The following is a 20,753-nucleotide window of genomic DNA, read 5'->3' on the forward strand; positions in this document are numbered from 1 at the left end:
TAAATCTAATTATTGTATTGTTTTCTTTATTTACGATTACAATGTATAAAAAGTACAAGCTCATCGTTGCAAAAATGCCTTTTAAAATGGCATTGTCTGGGGTGGTCTTGTACAAATTAATTCACTTTACATTATTCATTACAGGAAAAATTTCTTTGGTATTTGTCAATTTCTGCATTTGTTGTGCCTTATGGAACTAACTAACAATGCGTACAGAGGTATCACTACTGTATATACAGTTGACCACCAGGATTTACAGGGGACAGGAACTACAACCCCCAACGAACAGCTAAAATCCACGAATATTTGACACCCCTCTCAAAATGCTTATATATAACTGCCTATTTTGATAGTTCAAACACCAAAAAAAACTAAAAATGCTTATACCTGACTATTTTAATGGTTTTATTGAAAAATGTATTTAGTCACGAAAAGAATATGAAAATACAGTAATTATTGAATATTCCTCTATGAAAAATTGTGCAAATGGGCGAATTTTCCGTGAATAATGTGGATATACATTCCAGAGAAAAATCCGAGAATAGGTGAAGCTGTGAATCCTGAACCGCAAATAGGCGGGAATCCACTGTAAATGAGAAGAGCATAAAATATAAATAAGAAAATCATATGTGTCACAACACAAAACATAACAAGCTGTAGGAAGATCTCCGATGCCAGTGAATGAGTTTGCATGTTCGTACATACTGATGCACCCAACAATGTTTATCATTTGGTGTTGTAAAAATTAAAAATGAGAAAATGCAGTAAAAATATCAATGAGAATAGTGTAAAATATAAATTAAAAAATAATAAGCATAACAACACGAACCAAAACAAGCTGTAGCAAGCTCTCCAACACCAGCGAATGAGTTTGTGCATTCGTATGTACCCTACAGAAACCATAATTCTTTTGGGTAGTAAAAATAGAAGAAATAGAAAAATTTAAAAATACAGTAAAAATACAGATGTCAATAGTGTAAAATATATAAAAAAAATTCCTAGATGAAGAAGATGGCATCCTAACAGCCCTTCACCTCAAACATGGAAATGTGCTTAACTGCAAATTCCAGTTTTTCACCAGTGACGAAAGTAAGTCAACAGAATTACCTGTAACATTTATTTTACCAGTGCTTCATTAAAATTTCACTTGATTTTCATTTAATATTTCTTTTTTCCTTATTAACCAACTTACACTCATTTACAGGGTATTTTATAAGTAGGACAAGGTGGTTAACTGTTAGGTGCATTCTAACCTAACCTGTCTGTAATCTGGGAAAATCACTAATCCAGAGCCCTGCAGATCCCAATGATGCCAGGTTAGTGATGGTCGACCTGTACTTATTTTACCTATCTTTTAACATCACTACTACACATGGAAAGCAAGAATAACACATATAGACAATAAAAGTACAGTATATAAATCCTTCCAATAAATGCTGTAAATCATAATCCTACCTGTTATATTGCAATAAATGAAAGACTAAGCCACCTGATATTTTATCCACGTAGAGAGATGAGATTAAAGCTTGGCTTTATATAAACACCAAAAATTTCATAAAGCCTCTCAAACCATTTTACCTTTGAATCAACCACATTAGGAAACATTCACTTATCTGTGTGAATATGAATTACTATCAACATTATTTAGTGTGCTAAAACAACACTTAATGCAAATACAAAACTCAGGCAAGTTTTGACTTGAAAGTTTGCAGCATATTACATACCTGCAGATAAATTTGAATTTCTTATATAATACATTGAATGCAGCATAAAGAGTAACTGGCAATCTTATAACAAAAGAAATACAGTAAAGTTTTTGTAATCAGTGATGGTTTTTAGTACTAAATATACAATAGAACCTAAAATAATTCTGTATTTTACTACACAGTTCCATATTATACTGTACATCTACCACAGTTTCTATCCAAGTCCATATAAAACTTGATCTAAAAACTTTTCACCACTTAATTACAAAAATACCCTACATAAAAGAATGTTTGTAATTAATCATTACAATCATACTCAAACAATAACGATTTTCATTTATCTTTAGCAAACCTTGACATGTAATGCTAATGTTTTGGTTAAACCATGTCATAATTATAGAGATATAACAAAAGGCTTATCGTTCTTACCACCTAGAAGAACGTTGACACTAGAATATGAACTGTTGCAAAACTAGAACAAATCACATGTAATGAAAGCCCTTACTTAAGGCCACCTCAAACAAATTCATACATTTACCAGGGCCAGCAAGGATCTCCACAGCTACGCAGCCAAGCTCCCATGCCATGGTTTACATCCATTAGACTTGTGTATGTTGTTAACTGTAACAAATACAATAGATAACTTGTCATAAGCTGTCAGGTGAAAAATGGAAAATGTTGTTGGCCTTCAAAAAAGTTTTATGTATTTGGTGGCACAACACTTTGTCAATCTAACAGAGGATTTAATATATTACTGGTAGTACTGCATGCCACAATCCTATAAATGGTCATTTAGTAATCTCTGGGTCAGTTAACAGACTCCACGATTCTGCATAAATTTCTTGGCAATTTTCCTTCATTTAAATTTATCTAGAAAAAATTTTGAGGAGTATTACAGAAAAACTAGCCTGATTTCTTTGTGTGCAAATTATGTCTAGTATATTAATATGCTTCTTTAGTATTTAAAAAGCTACTAGCTTATAATTTCCATTAATATTAATGGTGTATTGCTTAAAATGATTTTTTGTCAAAAAATGAAAATCACAAAACCTTACACTCCTATGACATCTACAATCTCACTGCCATTCATCCATCCAATTTTTACCTTATCTAACAGTTAAGTTCCATATTTACTGGCATAAAAAGTAAACCAAATACTGTACAATAAGATGCACTTAGTTTGAGGTATATTTTGGCATTTAGGGACCTGTCCCTCTCAAAATATAGAAAATTTTAAGTTTTTGTATTTTTCCTAACTTACAAAGCTGAGGTTGTTTGAACAAGGATTTAGCTTGCGAATGTAAACTGAAATGGCTGTTTAACTTTCAGACAAGGTTGTTAAATATCGATAGGTAGGGGGAAGCTCCACTTTGCCTTCCGTCCCAGGTACCAGAGTGAGGGATGGCTAAGATGGGCTGTTAATGTAAAGAACTTCAGGTTTGTATGCAAGGAAAAATACAAGTTGCTTTAAAAATTTGCTATTTGTTCCTATACAAATACAAATCTGTTCTTTACACAAGAGACTTGCCCATTGGTGTGAGGAATCTGGGTAATTTCTGAATTGATTGGTTGGTTCTAGCTACCTGGGACTACCTTCCTGATCTGAAAGTGCAGAGGAAGGTATCCAGCACCTCTAGTTTGTTGGACATATGGGATGCTACAACTGCTAGACTTCTGGGTATAAGAAATGAGTTTGCTTTCATTACCTGATTAAAGCTGAAAGAATCAGTAAGTGTCAGAGACAATAAAACAAGCTATTGAAACCAATAAGTCTGTTTCATTGCCTGGCCTTCTCTCTCCTTGTTCAGAGGGAGTGAGGGACTTGCATCCACTCAATCTACAAAACAAAGATGATGGACAGGATACCCCATCATGCAACTCACCTGCAATTCTCGTCCATCTAGCACATACCGGCTCACAACGTGACTCTGCCCTAAGCAAGAGAGAGGAGAAGAGAAAAGGAAGGAGACCAGTCACTCACATGCACTCTCTCTCGCTCAGTGAATTCCTTAGAGGGTATTCTACTTGTCCCCTTGGGGGAGCTGGGTGAACTACACAACGTGTTGGGTAGCCACCACAGGACTCAAGGAAAATGTGTCCAAGGACTTGTGGGCAATGTCCCGAAGTTAAAAGTAAGTGTTATATGGTCTGATGCGACCACACCCCAGCTCACAACACCCACTGAACTGACAGGTTCTTTGGAATGCAAGGGATGGGGTGATGCCCAACACTGTGAGCTCTTGCCCATGTTGTACCCCCATCTTCCTTGCCAGACAAGGCGAATGACTGCTTGACTGTCTCACGCAGCCAGAAAGAGATCGTTTTCTTGGACACCTCTCTTTTGGTTGAGCTAGTACTAATGAAGAGGCTTTAACACTCAGGTCTGAGCTGTCAAGATACAGTAGCATCTCATCTGGGTCACTACCAACAAAGTCCTCTACAGAGGGGATTGAAATGGATTTGAATCTGGCATCAGGGACTGGTGAATTCCGAGTCTTCACAAAAAATTCCAGAACAAACTCGAGCGTAACTGATCCCCATCCCTTCGAATGCTTAACATTGAAGGAAAGACCATGAAGCTTGCCTACTCTCTTCATTAAAGCCAGGACAAGCATGAAAACAGTCTTACAGGTAAGATCCCTGTCTGAAGACTCTTTCAAAGGCATGTAAGGGGTACAAGTAACGTTCCTACGGAAAAGAGTCACATCCAACTCAAGGGGCCTGAATTCTCTGGGTAGGCAACACTGTTCAAAGTTTCTCAGGAGAATGGAGATATCCCATGAAGAAAACCTGTAGCCCTTAATAAATGAGACAAAGACGCTTCTCTCAGTGAAGAAAAAGGAGAAAGTCTGCTCCCTGCTGAAGAGTTACCCTGATTGGAGAGATACTCCACTGATGACACCAACCACAGAAGAGGGTCCATTTCCCCTTCTATACAGCTGCCGAGGATTTCAAAAGGTAACCAGACATCTTCCTCGCTTTGTGGCAAGAAAAGTCTCTTGCTCGCGGGAGATGCTGGATAGTCTCCATGTGTGAAGTGCCAGCGCTTCCACAGCTTGGTGATACCCCTCTATGGGTGGCTGACAGAGAAGGTTGTGCCACAGGGAAATCTCTCTCAGGATCTTCGGCTAACAAAGCTAGCAGGTCCAGATACCACTTGGCATGTGGTCACTTGGGAGCTACCAGAGTCAACCTGAAATTTGGGGTAATCAACACCTTATTGATTACCTGATGAATCAAGCAAAACAGAGGGAAGGCATAGGCCAGTAGGTTGTCCCATGGGTGCTGGAAGGCATCCTCCATAGCAGCCCATGGGTCCGGCACTACAGAAAAGAACACTCTATGCTTTCTGTTGCACTGGGTGTCAAATAGGTTAGTATTCTGAGCCCCTTATAGCTCAAAGAGTCTCTGCAATTCTTGGGTGTAGAGACCATTTTGTCCCTATCACCTGACTCTGGTGACAGACCTTGTCTGCCACTATGCTCTGAGTCCCCAGAATGTATCTAGTACACAGCTCTAAAGAGTGAGCTACTGCCTGCTCGTGAACCTGGATCACCAGACTGTGAAGCTGGAAGGACACCAGTCCCCCTTGCTTGTTGGCAGATGCCATAACCATGGTGTAGTCATTCATCAACACCATGGAGTGCTTGTTCTAGTCCCATACACCTGACACAAACAAATCCAGGTGTGCATGCGCACCTCATTTGATGCATCTGAGAACAGAAACATCCATAGAGGGGGAGTGCCATGGAGGTGGGGACCATCTGAGAGCCAGTGGAGATAGTGACTGCTGAAGTTATCACAGTCACAGTAGAAGCAGTCACAGGGTATCCCTTCATCGCCTTCAGGTGGCTGATAAGGAATGAAACACTCAGCTCACCTGAGATGCCCAGGGAAGGCCACATCTCCCAAAAGTTGGGTTAGGTGAGAGCTCTTCCCTTTACTCTGAGAAAGAGCAACCTCCAGAGGGCAATTCACCCTCAGAACAAAGAGAGGCTCCTGGTGAGAAATCAGGCTGGATGTCCTCCCCTCCTCAGTGGCTCTCTACTGAACAAACAGGAGGAGTCTGCGAGGGGAAAACTGCTCCCTTAAGAACAGCAACAGTGAGTGGAAGTGTGGCAGGTGGAAGGAAAGTACCAAAGAGGAATTTCAGTGTCACCAGCAGAATATTGCAATCTGATGACACTGGGAAGACCTTCTCTCTCTTCTTCCTGGTAAACTTCACCCAAAGTTCAGATACCCTGACAAGGCACTTGGAACACGGGCTAGACTGATTGCATTCATGCCTCCTGCAAGAGGCACAGAGGATATGAGGGTCTACCTCAATAGAGAAGAGGGACCTATTACAAAGCCTGTCCTTCTCTGGACAGTGGTTGAAAACCTGAGGTTTCCTCTCCATGGTGGATTTTACAGTATGGTACACAAAAATTTATCATTAGCTAAACTGCATTAAACATAAATTACTTACTTAAAAATTAAATGTCCAAAGTTCATTTGTTTATTTCACAAGAATGTTTTGAGTAGATTATACCTCTACTCATGTTCAACTTCCAATGATTAAAAAGGGAAGGATACACAGTTTTTGCTACAGCCTTACTATCCCATCTACAGATGAGATGGTAGTTAACTGTATTTATAACTGGTCAGTGCTTCAGCCCTGTAAAACGTATCTTGGTGGGAGTCTTTTTAGATGATAGTGGTGTGTCATCTTCATTTGCCATTATGAGAGAGAGAGAGAGAGAGAGAGAGAGAGAGAGAGAGAGAGAGAGAGAGAGAGAGAGAGAGAGAGAGAGAGAAAGTTACATTCCTTTTTTAGGTATTACAGCTTGCCAGTTAATTCAATTTGTGAACAGTGCTATATAAGTGAGTTTCGATTGGCTGTGCCATTTGTGGGCACATTGTTAGTTAGTGAATCCTTATTATTTCAACTGCATGGTATTAAGGCTTCAATTCTCACCAATCCTATACAGTGGTTAATTCAACATCTCCCTCTTTCAGTGGGATGCCTTTATCGTAAGTGACCAAGGACACTCTCAGCTCGCCCTTTCACTCGTCACCTGGGCCCATCCATGTGCGACTGGACAAGGGATTTAATCTTTTTCAGCACCGTTAATTACATTGTGGTGGTAGTATGGAAAATGGGTTTGTGTGATTGATTTTTAATTTTTGCTGTTATTTTTTCTGTTACATATGTTTTGTTATGAATGTTTAATGTAAATGTGTATTTTTCTTTTTTTTTACTTGCAGTTTGCTTGAGTGGGTTAGCGTAGAGTGAGGAGCTCCCCCTGACCTGACTTGACCAGAAGTATTCCAACTTGTTCAGAATAAGTATAGCATTTCAAATCGTTCGTAAAGTGATCGTATACCCTAAACGGTTTGAAATGTACTAACCTAATCGTAGCCTAAGTCTTATACTACGACATCCAGGTTACTTCACTCATATTCCATATTGCACTTAAAACACTGCATTGCGTTGTGCATATTAATCCAAGATAGGAATGATATAAACTTACTGTTAATTCAAATGGTGCATTTGATATTCCTAGCCTGATTAGAATGAGCTTCGCATGAGCACAATCTCTACTTTGTAACCCTCATCCAAAGCACACTTCAAGAAATTCTCCTTGCATTTAGATATGCCTATCTCCTAAAGGAAATCTCCCTAAATGAACTTTAGGATGAAAAGGAATACTTAAGTGGACTTGAAGGCACCGACAACTATGGCTGCATTCCCCTTTCTAGAGTTCCTGCTAGATACAACTACACTGCACCAGAGCTGTGACGAGACTCCCTTCACAGAGCTCTTTGACCACCACCAAATGCTGAACAAACAACCGATGTCCAGTAGTTAAGCACCAATACATGTATACTTACAATTAAATACTGTACATGAAACAGCAAAATACAATGCTTTACACAACTAAATACAACCACAACAAAACATAATATCTTTCTTCTACATAATACACATTTCCACTTATGTAAATTTAGAAAGAACACATAAAACCGAACCACAGCTTGAGGAAAAGTACACTCTCTCTTGTCGAAGTTTTGACATACTCCCCCGCAAGAAAAACTTATGCCTACATTATTTAAAATAGTACTGTTCTTATCAGTACCTTTCTGGCTTCTAAAGCTATTTGAGGAGTCCTTCTGCTCAGGCGGGTGCTTGACTGAATGTCTTCTGTCGCACGATAATTTCCCTTATCTCCTGCCAAAGCTCTTAGGGGTATTACTTAATTACAGGCCTCATGACCTGGCTATGGGCCGTTCTTAGAATAGCCACTCTTGGGACCTTGTCTCGATACTTGGCCCAACCTCCACTTGCTCCTTGGCCCCTTGTCACGAATGAGGACTACTTCCCCTATCCTGGGCCAAGAGGTGTGCATCATTCCTACTCGATGGGTCTCTCTTAATGTTGTTATATATCCCCTCTCCCATATTTTCCACAGGTTGATGCACAACTTGAATACATACAGGAATCTTTTCTCTGTGAACTCTTTCCATCCACAGGTAGGGTCACCAGAGATCTCTTCCCAATTTACTACTTTTCTTGGAAAGGACTTAAGTTTTCTTCCAAGGATCAAATGGTTAGGGGTTAAAATTTCCAATTGATTCAAATCCCCGGGTGTGTAACTTAATGGTCTTTCATTGATGATTCCTTCCAGCTCCACCAGCACACAGGTCAGTTCCTCAAAACTGAGTAAGGCTTAGCCTACAATCTTTTTTTAGGCATGACTTAAGAAGTCCTATCAGCCTTTCCAATATAGCACCAAACCACGGTGCTCTCGCTGGAATGAACTTCCAGTTACACTTTATAACAAACAGATGTTCCTTTACCCTAGGATTCTCTGACATGGTCTTAAGGTATTCTGATACCACTACAAACATGGTGGTTTTGTCATTCAACATGAGTGCTGGGAAACTACTTCTGCTGCAGAATTTTCTAAAACTCATGAGGAATGAGTCACAGAACTGGTTATCAACTAGCTCCACATGTATGCCTCTGGTTATTGGGCATGTAAATAGGATGATAAAAGCCTTCTCAGGGCTCTGTCCTTTTCCCTTAATCCATAATGCGCCAGTGTAGTCCACATCTGTGGTATTAAATGGTCGCGTACATTGCACCCTTAACTAAGGTAATGGAGGAACTATTTAGGGTGCCTATAAGGCCTCCCCCTGCGTTCTCCTACAAATAACACAATGGTGTAGTATACTCTTAGTTAGTTGCCTTATCTGTGGGATCCAGAACTCCTGTCTGACACTCACCACAGTTGCATTTACACCCATATGAGCATTAGCATCATGATGTTCTTTAATAATTACCTGAGTAACATAACAACTCTTCAGCAGTAGTATAGGAAACTTAGCAGCTTTGGGTAACTGTGGTGTTCTAGTCTACCCTTACACCTTATTACTCTGTTGTCCAAGTAAAGATTCAACTGGTGAATGAGAGCTAGTTTAGGTTTTCTTACCCCCTTCATCAAACTCTCATATTCCTCTCAGAAAAATTCCTTTTGTATGATGGCAACAGTCTTATTCTTTGCCTCTTGGAGTTCTTCCAAGGTCAATTCACCATGCCTCTTCATATTGGTTGAACTCTTACAATTATTAAAAAATCATAGGATCCACGCTGTGGTCCTATAGACTTTTTTAACCTTGCTGAATCTCTCCAAATTCAGCAAGTGAGTATTGCCATTCAGGTTGTCCTCTACACCATTCAGGTTGTCCTCTACAGTACTGACCAAAATGTTCTCTTCCCTACCCAGCACACGTGATCCACCAACCCATGACCTGTCTGTTGGCCAAGAGGAATTTTTTAACCAAGGGGGTCCCTCCCACCAGAAAGAACTATCCAAGATCATTTCTGTCCTTTTCCCATGTGTCAATCAGTCACTGGGATTATCATCTATAAGCACATAGGACTAGACAGCCGCTGGAATTAGAGTTTATTTCCCGTACTCTATTTTTCACAAATACAGGGAGAACACTTTTCGTTACTAGCCAACTTAGGGTGACTTTACTGTCCGACCAAACAAACAGTTCTAAAAACTCATCCTTCTCAAAGGATTCTTTAATAAATTTGGACATTCTTGCTGCTGGCAACAATGCCATCAACTCAAATTTTGAAACAGTAAGTTTTGTTCTTAACCCTACTGTATATGCTACACAACCATATGCTAACTCACTGGCATCGCAGAATGTGTGTAAGGAGTCCCCCTTTCCTTGGCTAGTACTCCTATGAAAGGAAATATCAAGGCATTTTTCCAAGTCTTCGGATAACTCAACCCATTGTTTCTGTAATGGGTCTGGGAGTTGTTCATCCAAATCCACTTGTTGCTTCCACAAATTCTGCAGGTATATCTCCTTGCCCTAATAGTATCAGGCAGAAGTACTCCTAATGGACTGTAAACCTGTGCAACAGCTCTCGACACTTCTCTCTTAGTCTGGCTAGACTTATTTATTTTAGTCAGATGTAATGTCAAGGTATCTCTCTCTTTGTCCCAGTTCAGACCTACAACCTTATGAGTTGTTTGTTCTCTGGCACTAATCCCATACGCTCTAGCAATTAGTTGCAACGAGTCATTATTACTTGTCCATTCTTCCAGATATAAATGTGCCTGTGCAAATATCTTATTTACTTCAAAGAAAAAATTTACTAGTTCATTATCATCATTGCTGGTGAACTGCAAGTTATCTACATATAGTCCTTTTTTTATCCTTTCTACATCACCTTCCATCATAGATAAGTGTTTCTTAATTGTTGCATTCAGCAGAAAGGGAGAATATTTAGCTCCATATAAAACAACTCAAAACCTATACACCAACAATTTACAGTTAGGGTCTGTTGGATCTTCCAACCATAAAAACCTAGTTTAGTTTCTATCTTCTTCCCTGAGTTGCACCATTAAAAATGCCTTCTCTTTGTCACTAATACAGCCAAATGATTTTGTTTTAAACTGCAGCAGAACTTTGAGCAGGTCAGCTGTTTGTTATATGTGGTCCCGTCCACAAACAACTGTTCAAGCTTAACCCACTTTTCCCCTGTCTGACCAAATGGTCAAACACTATCCTAATAGGGGTTGTTGCACTGTCCCTTTCAACACCATGATGTGCCAAGAAATGACAGTCTTCCTCTGTTTTAAAATATTCCACTCTCTCTATGAATCTCCTATCCTCCTGATCCTTCAGGATTTTCTGGTCGTGTTCTAGATACTGAGTGTCATTCTGAAACTTCACACACTGTTATTTTAATCTATTCAAAGTCTACCTAAAGTTGGAAGTTAATCTCCTTTTATTTCCTTTCCAAGGCAATGCCACAACATACTGTTTGCCAATTTCAGGATAAGTTATAGTACTCTCAAAGTTCTCCAATACTTTCCGTTCCTGTTTGGTTATTTCACTGCAGTCAGTACCTAAATGATCCAACCTCCATAAAGTTTCAAGATCTTCCCTTGGATCTTTAAATGTGTAGCCCTTCAACCGTAATTATGTTGTCAGTTTCCACTGCCAGTTTTAAAATGAAAACATGAGTCCCCTTGGTGGGAGAACTACATGTTCCGGTTACCACGTAACCAAATATGGTTGGTAGCAATACTAAATTTTCAAATTTCCTAAACCCTGGATGTAAAATGTCGTACACATTGTCAACCCCTATTAACAATTCTATAGGCGATTGTTTCTCTACAGGCAGATAAAAATCTTTATCAGCCAAGCTGATTTTTGTTCTACACAACCACCTTAAGTTCTTTTTAACGTCGAATTTCTTTGTATATTCTGGTAGCTCGTCTACCACTATACAATCCATATTTACTTATCTACCCCAGTGAGGTACAGCACTATTAACCATTTCATATTCCTTAACTGGCACAGAAGTTAAGTAACCTCTCAAGGATATATTTTCAACTCCCTTGCTTTTATAGTGGAGCCCCACCCTCAAGAACTGATTTCTTTATAAATGGTCTCTCAGCACAGGTATCCAACAACCCTCTCTTTCACACAATGTGACATATTTTACCCTTTAGGGTTATCATGGCTGTAGGTAAGATCAACTTCCTAGTCGTCTTACTTCCCTGTCCGGTATTTGTCAAAGTGTTCCAACTTGTACCCCACCTACCTTAGACTTATTTGGTTGGTTTCGATTGCATATAGCACTATGATGTCTAACAGTGCAGCCGTTGTTACAACCTTGCCGGTCACAGTCGGAACTGAAGTGTTTATTGGATGCATCTATGAAACACAAGCCCAGAGTTCTGAGTTATTCTATCTTTCTTCCTCTGGTTACATGGGATATATCAGAAAATTTAAACGTGTTTCTGTAGAAATCTCGACTGGGCTCTCGGTATGGATATAATGTAACCATATCTTCCATACGGACTGGTATTGCCGGATAGGTGATGTCCGTAATTTTTGCACTAGGTACCTAGCAATGTTAGGCGAGTAGTTTTCATGGTAGATAATATTTTAAAAATTCATACGTGAAGGTCTCGGCTAAGAACGGAGGATGCGTAAACAACTTTCCCTCCTACTCTCTGGGATAGAACAGTGGATGATAAGGGAATTGATCTTTTCGCCCATTGTTGAAATAATAAAAACCAATGCCTGTTTGGGCAATCTGGGCTATAAAGTAAGCTGCTCCTTTGAAGGTTGAGTTTACTCAAAACCTTTGAAATCTGGGATAATGGAGAAAAAAGATATATTGTCCTCCACTTGTTCCAGTCTTGTAGGAAGGCATCTCTTGCTATTGCTTGGCTGACCAAGTTTGGAGACAAATATACTGGTAGTTTGTGATTCTCATATGTGGCGAACAGGTCCACTTCCAGTTGTGGAAGCAAGTTGGCTATTGTCTGAAAAGAGTGCACTGTTGTCCAACATCCACTCTGTTGAAGCTGTTGTTTTCGTTGATAGAGTGTCTGCTATTACACTGAGAGACCCTGTGAGGTGAATTGCAGACAGGTGCCACCTCTTTACTTGCACCATCCGAAGGATGGCTAGCATTACCATGTTGAGAGAAGGTGAACTTGATCCCGATCTCTTGATGCAGGACACTGCAGTCGTGTTGTCAAGAACCAACAGAATACAGTATGTCTCTCTTCTGGAGGTTTGAGTTTTTGAGAGAGAAAAAGACAGCCATCACTTCCAGGAAATTGATGACACTTCCTCAGAGTAGCTGACTACCTCCCTGCCACCTGACGATCCTCCCAATGTACTCCCCAACCTGTCAACGAGGCATCTGTGTCTACTGTCACTCTTACAGATGGAGGAGTCAGATGGAGGGTGACCTGCTTCGCCAGAGATTCCTTAAGGGTCCAAAGCCGAAGTATCTCCCCAAATTTCTGATTCTTTTGGTGAGATCAGTCTCTCGTCTTTTTTCTTGTGTGCAATAGCTGGAATCTGTTCATGTTTTTCAATTGCAATCTGAGTATTGGATCTATCACTTATGCAAACTGCAGCAGACCCATCAAGCATTCTAATTGCCGTCTGGAAACTCTGGGCTGTGCCAGGAACCTTTTGAGGCTTTTCCTTATTCTGTTCTGAGTTTTGATGGGGAGAGACAACAGGCCGTGAAGAATATCCCAGCACAGTCCCAGCCACTGAAAGCGTCTGCTGGGTGTGAGGCGGGATTTTTTCCAATTTACTGTAAAACCTTTTGACTGGAGTCTTTTGACTGCTCTTAGGTTTTTCAAGCACTCTTTTCTTGTGGACCCCCAGATTAACCAGTCATCTAGGTAAGCTATTAGTTGTATTCCTTCTTTCTAGAGTTCCTGGACAACTACCGTTGCTAATTTTGTAAAAATTCTTGGGGCAATGTTTAAACCAAACGGCATGACTTTAAACCTGTACGTATCTTTCCCTTCCGGAATCCTAAGAAAGGGCGGAAGGGAGCGGCAATAGGGACGTGCCAGTATGCATCTTTCAGACCTATAGAAACTGTCCATGTCTCTTTTGGAATGACTGAATGTACTTGGGCAACGGTAGTCATCCGAAACTTTTGGCAAACAATGTATTTGTTCAATGTTGATAGGTCGAGGATCACTCTTCATTCAGAGGAATCCTTTTTGGGAACACTGAAGAGATGTGCTTGGTGGTGAATATACACGTTTCCCTATGGCACCTTTTAACAGGGCCTTCTGCACGTAATCTTCCAAAGAGGGGTCTGGTTCTTGAAAGAAACCCTTAAAAGATAGGGAGGATGAGACCATTTCCACCCCAGCCCATTGAGAACAATGCTGTGTCCCCAAGAAGACTTCCACTCCCTGTGGTGTCTTTGAAGCCGACCCCCGGCCAAACAGTTCCTATTGGTATCCCCCCTCTTCCTCTACCTTTTCCCTTGATAGGCATTCCAGGCGTTGTTTTTCCTTTTCCTTTATAAGATGGTTTTTGGACCCTGTGAAATGGATGTCCTTGCTGATGGGGTTATTGCTGTTCCTTTGTGTCCCCTCTGACCACCTACCTGTTTATGGAGAAAAGTTTTGGAGGTGACTGCAGGCTAATTTTTGGATTGGGTAAAGGGAAATTTTGGGTTTTTTGTTCCCTGAATTCTCCTTTTCCCAGAGGAACATGCACTGTGCAATTTTGTTGCCGTGCTTGCTCATTGAGTTGAGTTACAACAGAATCCTCAAACAGGTCCTTACAGAAGGGGTTAGACTGTAATAAAGCAGTCACACTGGGAAGTGGCTTGTTGGAGCCTTCCAGTGTTTCCATTTGTGCTTTTATGCACTAGTATAAAAAGTCACAGAGTGCTTCCCACAGGGTTCTCATCAGACTTTTAGCCACAACAGCAAAAAAGTGTCCTGGAATCTTCTAGAAGCCTTTTGGTGGCAACTTCTACCAGGGTGGAAGAGGTTAAGATACTAAGGAGATGAGTCCTAGCACAGAATTCTGATAAAGCTGTCTCATCTGAGATTCTTCTCATAGGGGTCCCAAATTCCTGAGTAGCCACATCTAAGGGGAGCTTTTTCCTTTCAAAAGGCAGTTGAAGCGTTGCCCATTCCTTGGTGGAATTTTTCAAAACCGGGAGGACTGTGGCAAATGGTTTTAGTTCTGTCATTAGCTCCCGTTTTCTAGCTGCTACATAATTCTGAAAGTTTGCCTTCACACAGCTAATTATTTTAAAAGTGAAGGGACAGAAGCCTGGGGTACTTGGTGAGCAAGGTGGGTTTTATTCATAATGAGAGTATAGATCCACCTTCTGCTGACCTGGTAAAAGGCATCATCTATAGCTTTCAATGCTGTACTACCACATAAGAGAAATGTTTCTGTTTGAGGTTTCTCCACATCTGGCAAAGTTGGTATCAGGCAGCATTCTGTGTTAGGGAGTGCTGCCCTGTCTCTAAACTCCACATGTACAATTTTGATCATGGTTTTTCTCTTATTAATTAGATACTTACCATCAGGAGAGAAAATGCACACTGAAGTGACTTGCCAAGGATTATCAGTATCATCAGGGGAGAATATTGGAGCCCCTGTTATGCTCTGATCTGAAGTTTGAAGTTTTGTAGTCCGAACAGGCCATTTTGTTGGTTCCAGTTGGAATTCTAACCTTGGACCTTGTCTGGTCAGAATCTGTTTCCACTCTCCCTTTTCAACTGCAGAATGCAGTATTTCACACTTTGGAGTGTATATTACTGACTTGATTTCTTTAATTTCCTGTTTGGAATCATGCAATATGTCCATTATATATGGCCGTTCTGTGGCAAGGGCATCTTTGATGTTACTCATAATTTCCTTACGGAATTGATCAAATGCTGCAAACTGTGTATCCGTTTTGGGGGAGCTTGTGTAATCTGACTGAGCATCCACAGCTGAACTGTGACTGCCTCTTACACAGGGAGGCAGAGGTCCTGGGTAGGTTACTACACAGTAAACCCCCCGTATTTGTGGGGGATGCGTACCACACACCCCTGCGAATAGCTAAAATCCGCAAATACTTCGAACCCTTCTAAAAACACTTAGAACTGCCTATTTTGATAGTTCAAACACACAAAAAAAACTCTAAAAATGCTTATACAGGTATTATCCTACTTACAATGGGGTTAGGTTTTAAAAAACCCATTGCTTGTTGGAAAAAATGTATCTCGAATATAGCCTAGCCTACACTAGGGTATTCGGTACCATGTATACATATATGGTAGCCTAGCCTGCACTATAAAGTATACTCTATATATACACAGTATAGTAATTATTAAAATCAGCTAATTCTGGAGGTTCATGCAGAGTGACTTATGATGATTTAATACAAAGAGAAATTGAATAACAAACAAGAATTAGTTTAGCCTACACTATGGTACAGTAAACACCCCACATTTGCGTTCTCATGATTTGCGAACTCACCTATGCACGGATTTCTCTATGGAACATACATACACATTATTTGTGGAAAATTCTCCCATTCGCAGTATTTTTCACTGAGAAATATTCACTAATTATTGTATTTTCATATATTTTTCGTGACTAAATGCACTTTTTGTGAAAAAACTACTAAATTACTCAGGTACCCAGATAGTGCTTGAGTTACAATAATTCGCCTTACGATAATTTGATTTTGCGATATGGAAAGCAATTAATACTGATACAATATTTCTAAAATATTTTTAAATTTCGTGCAGGCGCAGGCAGCATCATACAGTCAGGCAGTAAGAGAGACCAAATTACAATAGACCAACTTCTTTTCTCCATCTCTTTATCCCATCTTCTAGTTAAAAAAGTAAAAGAGAATGATAAAAGTATTGTTAGTAACGTTATGTATGCTCTTGCGTAAATGCATACAGCCACATAGAACTGAACGAGAAACTGTTGTTCTGCTTATAACCGAATCGGACAACAGCTGTTTTGCTTGTATTTCAACCATTGTACTGTAGTAAACAATTATCATAGTTGTTACAAATGATGTTAAGTAGAATAGGACTGATATATTTTAACATTATACCCTTATTCAGTATGGATAAAAGATTGGCAAGGAAATATACTGCTAAATTTAGGCTGCAAGTTGTGTTTGAAGCTGAAAAAACAATGTTCAAGCTGCTAATGACTATAAATTATTGTGCATCGGCAACATGGATGAAACTCGACCGTAAATAATAAAATGGGAGAGAAAGTTTATTTTAATCATAACTACTGGGCATGAAAGAACACATTACTGCTGTTTTTATGTCGATAAACGATAAATATGTAAAGCTCCTATTATGATGAAATCAAGTGCAAATAGCGAACAGATTTTTTTCGCACAAAACAAACATTTTCATCCATTAACGAAAAAAATAGTTAAATTAATTTCACAACAAGACGTATTTAAGTTATATTTCCACTTAAAAAAAACTTTGTATAATGAAAAATAACCTTGCCCATATAAGTAAAGTATCTAAAGATTCATTTACGCTAACCAGAAGCAAGAAAAGCACTCAGATTTAAATGCGGTGAAATAAACTTAACACGTAATCGATTTCCAAACCAAAAATTTGATCGCTATGATTGCAATTTATAATACAACAGCAATATAAGAACATACACAATATTATTGGATAGAGTGAATTAAGGCATAACATTTTAGAAGATCCATGGAGAAGATGCATATTAGTTATGTTAGTGTTTGTATAATATGATATGTGAATGAATATAGAGTACAGTATAATGTAGGCTAGGCTACCGTATATGTATGTGATATACATTAACCCCCCGTATTCGCAGGGGATGCGTACCACAACCCCCTCCCTGCAAATAGCTAGAATCCTCAAATACTTAAAATCCCTCTAAAAACACTTAGAACTGCCTATTTTGATAGTTTAAACATAAAAAAACCCTCTAAAAATGCTTATACCCTGAATATTTTAATAGTTTTATCACAAAAATTGCATTTAGTCATGAAAATAATATGAAAATACAGTAATCAGTGAATATTTCTCAGTGAAAAATGCCATGAATGGGCAAATTTTCTGTGAGTAATGTGTATATACGTTCTATAGAGGGATGAATAAATTTGTTTTTATATTGTCGTTAGTGAGTGCTTCGGTTGTTGGAAGAGGGATGAGGTCATTAGTTTGTTTACGGCGCTGTCTGTCTGTGGAATATATGTGAAGGATTTTTTCGGTTTTAGAGTGAGTCTTGAGTCAGAGCTAGTGCTGGTCTGTCGTTTGGTTTTGGACAGTTTTTTTGTGTGCTGATGCAAAGTTGTTGTTTTCCCTTGTTAGTGTGCTGTTCTTGTTGCTGTATGTTCGTGAGTCGTGTGTTTTTCTGTTTGGGTTTGGTTTGTGTGGTTTTTGTGCTGTGTTGGCGACCGTGGACGCCTTACTCCATCTTCCAGCAACCGAGGACCAGGGTGAGTGTTGTGTACTGTTTTTGTGTGTTAAAATTCCGCCACATAATATTTGGCGCCCAACGTGGGAGGCAGCTGGTATTGCAGCTGCAAGTGAGATTGGTGGCTGGTAGTGTGACTGAAGAGAAGGATGGAAGAGGAACTGGTAAGGTTGAGAGAGGAGAATACATGGTTGAGGGGTGAGAATGAGAGATTGAGGAGTCAGTTGGAGGAGGTGGAGGGAATGCTAAGAAGTGCAAAAGAAGAAATGAAAGGGGAGATGAAAGAGTCAGAAGAGAGAATGGAAGAGAGGATGGATAAAAAGTTGGAGGGAATGATGAAAAGTGTGGAAGAAATGATGAAAGGTAGGTTCAAGGGTGGTTTTGGAGAAGGGGCTGTTGGAGGCAGGTCCTCTGGAACGTGTGAAGGGGCAAGAGAGAAAGAAAAGAAGGAAGAAATGAATGGAAGCGTGAGTGATGAAAGTGATGTGGAAATAGGAAGTAAGAAACGAGAGAATGAAAGGCAGGGTAAGGAAAAGGGGGATGAAAAGCAAGGGAAGGAACGGAGGGAAAGTAAGGATAAGTCAGGGGAGGAAAAAGGGAAGAAGGGAAAGGGAAAGGAAATTGGTAAGAAGGGTAAGGAAGTGGGAAAGGCAGGAAAGAAGGGAGAGGGTGAAGGCAGTAGTGATAGTGAGGTGGATGGAGGTGAGTGGATAAAAGTGGATAAAAAGAGGGGGAAGAAGAGTGTAATGAGTAAGATGAATGTAAGTGCAGAAGTGGACTCTTTGTATTCGGAAGAGGGTATGAAAGGACAGAGTGAAAGTAATGAAAGTGAGAGTGAAAGTGAGAAAGAAGTGAGAAAGGCTATGTATGTGAGGGAGGTACCCGGTGTGAAAGGTATAATGAGTATGGAAGTAGGGATGTGCATGATTTCTTTAGGGAGTATGAAAGGTTTTGTCAGGATAAGTACGGGGAGAGTAAGAGAGTGTGGGCACGAGAATTAGGAGAATATTTGATGGGTTTTTTGCTTGATATGTATAGGGTTATTATGAGTGTGGGAGATGTTGAGTATGACAAGGTGAAAGCTAGACTAGTTGAGCAAGCGAGGCGTATGAAAGCGAGTGTTAAGTATAAGAGGAAGAATGAATTTGATGAGGCAAAAATGAAAGCTGGGGAAACCTTGTCACTGTATGCTTGTAGGCTGGAGACGTTGGCAAGGAAGAAGTTTGGGGATGATGGGATAGATGAATGTAAGGAGTTAGTACGGAAGTTGTTAGGGACAGTGCCAGATGGAGTTAGAGAATTTGTGAACTTGAAGCAGAAGGAGAAGAAAAGATGGACGAATGAAAGGTTGACTTGGGGAGAAATTTTGGAAATTGTAGAAGATTATGAGCTTGACAGGGTTATAAAAGAGAGCAGAAGTGTAAGTGTAAGGGCTGGGGTAGATGAGAGAGTACCAGAGTTTGGAAGCTTTAGGGATGCAGTGTTGAGGGGCCCAATGAGAATGGCCGATAGTGTAATAGATAGGAGTGTAAGAGCAAGTAATGTGGAGGTGCCAGTGAGGATGAATGATGGGTTTGTAAGGGAACAACGGGTTGGACGAGTTAGGGATAGTAGTGTACAACAGGGGAAGGTCGGTGAGTGGAAGTCGAATGAAGTGTTTTTAGATGTGGAAAGGAAGGACATACAAAGAATGAGTGTAGGTGGGCTTTAGGAGCGTGTTTCGGTGTGGGCAACCGGGACATTTGGTAAGGGAGTGTACGAAAGATAGGGGGGTTAAATGCTACAGGTGTGGACAGGTGGGTCATATTGCTAATGGTTGCAGGGGTACTCGAGTGAATGTAATATGTGGCAACTGTGGTAAGAATGGGCATTATGCGAGAATGTGTTCAGAACCGAGAGCGAAGTGTGTCGAATGTGGAATGGAAGGGCATGTATCAAGTGTATGTAGACGAAAGAGGGTGACTGTGACAGCGAATTCGGGAAACTGAGTGAGAAGGGGGTTCAAATGGGTGGATCCTCCAGGATGCAAGCGGTGCGTGTGATGCATGTACGCGAGGGGTTGTTGCATGAGGATCAGCAATTTGTTTTGATAGAGTATGGTAGAAAACGTAAGAAAGGGAAGAACGTAAGTAAACTGAATGGTCGTAAGTTGTGTGATAGGGGTGTGAGTGCCAAAGTGGAAATGAGTGATAAAGCGTGTAATACAGATGAATGGGATGGTATGGATAGAACGTATAGCATATGCGGGTTTGATATAACTGAGTTGACTGAACATGTAGGGGTTAGTGAACGGTTGGAGGTGAGCGAAAGTGTAAGAGTAAGAGAGCGTAGCAGTAATATGCGAGTGATTGAAAGCATGAATGAATCGTTGCAAGAATTGGAAAAGTCAATGAGCGAATGGGATGGGTTAGTTGAAGAATTGGGGAGGTATTTGGGAACGAGTTAGAGGGTATAGATGAGATTGTGGATGAAATTGAGAGTGGTAATAGTGAAGAAGATAGCGTGAATCTGAGAGAGAATGGGGAGAAGATGTGAGTTTGAATGTTGCTAGAAGAAAGAATGATTCTGAGAGAATGATTGCGTGCCCTTGAACGCGATCTAGAGGACCTGCTAGTGAGCATCCATGGGTGTTGCGTAAGGCGATTTGAAAGAGGTGTGAAAGGTGTTGGTTGGGAAATGCTAAAAAGGGGGAGAAATATAGAGGGATGAATAAATTTGTTTTTATTTAGCATTTCCCAACGTTTTTGAGAGAGA

The 20,753-nt window shown here is 40.1% G+C and overlaps 1 protein-coding gene across 2 annotated transcripts in view; it reads right to left on the reverse strand.

The window, feature by feature from the left end:
- Window positions 1–381: 381 nt before the first annotated feature.
- The window catches only part of LOC136831361 (acid ceramidase-like), a 265,053-nt gene continuing 244,681 nt past the window's right edge, over window positions 382–20,753 (reverse strand). For both annotated transcript variants that reach the window (XM_067091683.1, XM_067091684.1), the window contains one exon: window positions 382–2,327. In XM_067091683.1, coding sequence (XP_066947784.1) covers window positions 2,241–2,327 — 87 coding nt within the window. In that variant the 3' untranslated portion in view covers window positions 382–2,240. The remainder of the gene's footprint in view (window positions 2,328–20,753) is intronic.

Source organism: Macrobrachium rosenbergii, chromosome 48, assembly GCF_040412425.1.
Source record: "Macrobrachium rosenbergii isolate ZJJX-2024 chromosome 48, ASM4041242v1, whole genome shotgun sequence".
In the NCBI taxonomy this organism is placed as follows: domain Eukaryota; kingdom Metazoa; phylum Arthropoda; class Malacostraca; order Decapoda; family Palaemonidae; genus Macrobrachium; species Macrobrachium rosenbergii.